We start from the raw sequence: 3,810 nt of genomic DNA, 5'->3' as shown, positions 1-3,810 counted from the left end.
AAAAGGAAAGTGGACCGAGGAGGACCACTAAAAGAGAACAAGAAACATAAAAACAAATTTTTTTTTGTGGTGCTTAGTTGCCAATTTCGATGCTAAAATGGTGCTTAGTTGCCAATTTAGCATCGAAATCCCTAGAGACTACCACATAAGTTCCAGAGGTAATAATTGCATGTCTAGTGACATGCCATCAATATCCCCTCCCTAAACCTTCCAAGTCAAATTTCTCAAAGGAGGAGGAATTTGCCTTGGAAAATTATGCTCTCTCTCTCTCTCTCTCTCTCTCTCTCTCTTCCTTCTCTCTCTTCTCTTTCTATATTGATAATAACACCGCTTGCCACTGCTCTACATGGCAACCAAACACTACTTATCACTATTCTACAAGCTAAATTCTAGGTGAATTAAATGTTTGTCTCCTCCCTATTTACTACTTATACCACTAATCTATAAGGTAACCTGTATCCTGAAAATTTATTTGGATAAATAACGATAACAAAGCCCTTATTACTTAAAATCAAGTAAACTTTCTAATCGTTCTGTAATTCAAATGGACAATAACATGACAATATTATTGTTGAAATACTTGAAATTGCAAAAAAAAAAAAAAAAAAAAAAAAAAAAAAAAAAAAAAAAAACATAAAATAGATAGAGAGTAGTCTTTAGCCAGAGGCTCCAACATCCCCACCATGGTGGTCCAATAAATCCTTCCAACAACTAAACTAACTTTTCTTCTTAGGCATTGAAATGATAAAAGACACAAAAGCCCTGCTTTAAATTCACACTCAAGTCCTAAAGCCTAGCAGGAAATGTTGGATATTCTTCATAAAGAACTTCAATCAGCTTCTTGGCTATTGCACTCACAGAAGAACCTTCAGCAGTCTGTCATGAAATAGAAAACCACTTATATTAAAACAAAAACTGATAAAAATAGAAGAACTTAAAAGGATCAAGGATTGATAAAAATTGATAATGAAATGGGTAAAGACCTTGGTATTGGACTTGAAGAAGTAGTAATCTGCAATTTCTCCAGGGGAAACACGGAATTCCAATTGGAGCTCATGGAGAATTTTTGCTAGCGAGAGCAAGTAATTCATTTTCGTACCCTGTGTGAACTTCCTGTTCGCTTTACGATCAATTATACATCCGTCGACAGTCTCTTTGTATTCCCTTAGACGCAATTCGAACCACGGCTCTCCAAGGGTCACTCTATTGAGAGGTTTTATTGCTGAGCTCCCCACGTCTGGCGCTTCGTCCTTCTTCAGTTTCTTGCTCCCCTCTCCCCCATGTTTCTTCTTTTCTATTTGGATTTTCAGCTCATTAACTCTTCTTTGGAGCTCTTTGACGTAGTCAATTGCATCACCAACTATAGAGGCCCTATCAGGCTTAATTATAAACAAAAGCAAAGAAACATAAATAAATTAATCAAAGAAAGAATATTAAAAAAATGATTGAAAGTAGATTAATGAGAGATAAGTGATGGGGTTCGATGCAAAAAAAAAGATCCCACGTTAAAAAAGATTGAAAGTGAATGGATGTGTATAGGCTTATAAGGACTTGGAGACCCTCCCCTTAATGACCCCCTTAATGACTAGTTAAGGGTGAGTTCTACCCATGGTTTAAAATTTCGGTAGAGACCGACACCGAAATTGACCAAAACCGAAACGGTCATTTATTTCGGTCGAAATTTCGGTTTTTCCGAAATTTGACCCAAAAAAACTGTTTTTTTAATATTAATTTAATATTTTTCCGAAATTACCGAAATTTAATATTAAATAAAATATTCATTTCGTGTTTTGTACCAAATTTTGGTCGAAATTTTGAACTTTCAAGTACCGAAACCGGTACTGAAACCGAAATTTTAAACCTTGGTTCTACCTAGGTCCCATATCAGAGCGGAGCGTGGGAACCCTTGTAGAGCGGGCACTACAAGAAAACTTTTTTTTTTTTTTTAAATACACCTTAATTAGACGGCGGGTAAGACCTTTCATTTTTTCTAAGAAAAATTTAAAAAAGGGAATTGCTAGCGTGCATCGCAAAAGGCATTTCATTGCTGGTTTGTCGCACGTTAGACCAGCCAACTCGTGAATGGAGACAAAAGTTGTTGTCTCCTTTCACGAGGTGGCTGGTCTGACATGCGACAGACCAGCCGAAAATGTCTTTTGGGATGGACCCTAGCAAATCCCTCTAAAAAAAAGTTAAATAATAACTACAACGGTCATAGCGGCGGTTAAGACTACATGTAGAAATCAAGTTTACTGGCAGATAAAGATATCGCCGCATAAACTCTATAACCCCGTGGAGGAGAAGGTTGGGGTTCAAGACTTGGACACCCTCTTTTAATGGCTGGCTTTTAACGATGAGTTTTACCCGGATCCCAACAAGTTGAAGGTAGAGTAGAAGATGATGAGGTTTATGGGGGTGAAAATACCTTCGTGGGTTTTGGGATCAAAGACCTGAGTGCCCATGTACCTCTCATTCGAATGCTAGAGAGAGAAATAGAAGAATAATAAGAATACGAGGTTAATGGGGTGAATACCTTTGTGGGGTTTGGGACCACGGACTTGGGTCCCTTATACCTCATTAAATGCTAGAGTGAGAGACAGAGAGAAGAAGAAGATGTTATGTGCCTAATCGGCCGTAACACAAATAAACAAAAAACAAAAGAGCGAAGAGGGGGAAAGAGGTTGATTCGAGGTAACCGGACCTCCTAGTGGCTCAAATTGAAAGGAGCCATGACTCTCCAAAACAAAGTTTCGTTTTGCTGTTGTAAAAATCTTATCTTCTTTTTTTATTTCATAGAAATGCTACTACATAAATACAAGCAAGATATTTTTCAAAAAAAATAAATACAAGCAAGATGGAATGCCACATCACAAGCCCATTTACCCACTAACAAGACACATCACAAATAACTAACTCCACAACCCTAAACTACATACCCACAACTACATAACTACTAGATTAAAACTACCCGTAAACATGAGCACATATCAGAAGATCAGTAGGTTTATGGGGCGAATACCTTTGTGGGGTTTGGGACCAAGGACCTGAGTGCCCTATAGCTCTTATTAAGATCCTCTCTCCTTTGCCTCTCACTAGCAAAGGAGAAGCACGGAGCGTAAACAGGGTGAGAGTTCATGTCTTTCATCTCTATGTATTTAATATCTTTGAGGTCGATTTCCATGGCGGTGGCTGTTTCTTTGTGGTTGGATAGGTAATCAGAAAGAAATAAACAAGCACCCAAAACCCCAAATCAATATTTTTACAAGAAGTTACCAACCTGTGAATGGGCTAAAAATGGATTGACTAAATGAAACAAACAAGTGGAGAAAGAGGTTAAATCTCAAGTGATATGCAAGAGCTCCTTAGAATGTAAATGGTTGAAGCTCAAAACAAAGAGAAATCCACAAAATAGAAGGGCATGTAGGAGCAAAGAAAGGTTTTGAAGAGGTCGAATAAAGAAAAAGGACTAGAAAGGGTCTTCTTTTTTTTCTTCTCTTGTTTTCTTCCTACGACAAGTGTGCAAGAAAAAGGGTGTTTTGCATTTTGAGAGAGAGGAACTAAAACCCAGTGATCTGAATTTCCATCGTTGTTATAATTAGGCAAAGCTTCTCAACCCACCCCTGGCTTTCAATTGAATCACCATTACGCCCCTGTTCTTGCTTGACTACGCCAAAAGCAAGTTGGCTTGCTGGAATGACCAATTTACCCTCAAATGAGTCGAATTAGGGAGTAAACTATTCACATTCTTTTGTTCCCCGCCCCACACACCTCTGGTGTATATAATCTGACTATAGGTGTGGCCCGGGTGAT

General features: G+C 38.1%; 1 protein-coding gene across 2 annotated transcripts; it reads right to left on the bottom strand.

Annotated features, from left to right (window-relative positions):
* Nucleotides 1-619: 619 nt before the first annotated feature.
* Nucleotides 620-3,578, bottom strand: LOC143876458 (transcription factor EAT1-like). 2 transcript variants are annotated; one of them, XM_077378158.1, is made up of 3 exons: nt 3,020-3,578; nt 984-1,379; nt 620-876 (listed from the first exon to the last, which is right to left on the bottom strand). In XM_077378158.1, the coding sequence occupies exons 1-3, from the start codon at nt 3,179-3,181 to the stop codon at nt 787-789; spliced, it is 648 nt and encodes a 215-aa protein (XP_077234273.1). In that variant the 5' UTR covers nt 3,182-3,578; the 3' UTR covers nt 620-786. The 2 variants fall into 2 exon arrangements, with proteins under 2 accessions (XP_077234273.1, XP_077234274.1); XM_077378159.1 differs by lacking the exon at nt 3,020-3,578 and adding an exon at nt 2,534-2,593.
* Between the last annotated feature and the right edge of the window lie 232 nt (nt 3,579-3,810).

Source organism: Tasmannia lanceolata, unplaced genomic scaffold, assembly GCF_043159265.1.
Source record: "Tasmannia lanceolata isolate RefF3 unplaced genomic scaffold, GAP_Taslan_0.1 ptg000005l, whole genome shotgun sequence".
Lineage (NCBI taxonomy): Eukaryota > Viridiplantae > Streptophyta > Magnoliopsida > Canellales > Winteraceae > Tasmannia > Tasmannia lanceolata.
Note: the sequence above shows the minus strand (reverse complement) of the source record. Positions and strands in the feature narration are given on the sequence as shown.

Coding starts and splice junctions, on each gene's coding strand:
- LOC143876458 (XM_077378158.1), bottom strand. CDS start 3,181: ATGGAAATCGACCTCAAAGATATTAAATACATAGAGATGAAAGACATG. Junction 1,380..3,019: donor TGGTCCCAAACCCCACAAAG/GTATTCGCCCCA, acceptor TTTATAATTAAG/CCTGATAGGGCCTCTATAGT. Junction 877..983: donor TCTTCAAGTCCAATACCAAG/GTCTTTACCCAT, acceptor ATTTCATGACAG/ACTGCTGAAGGTTCTTCTGT.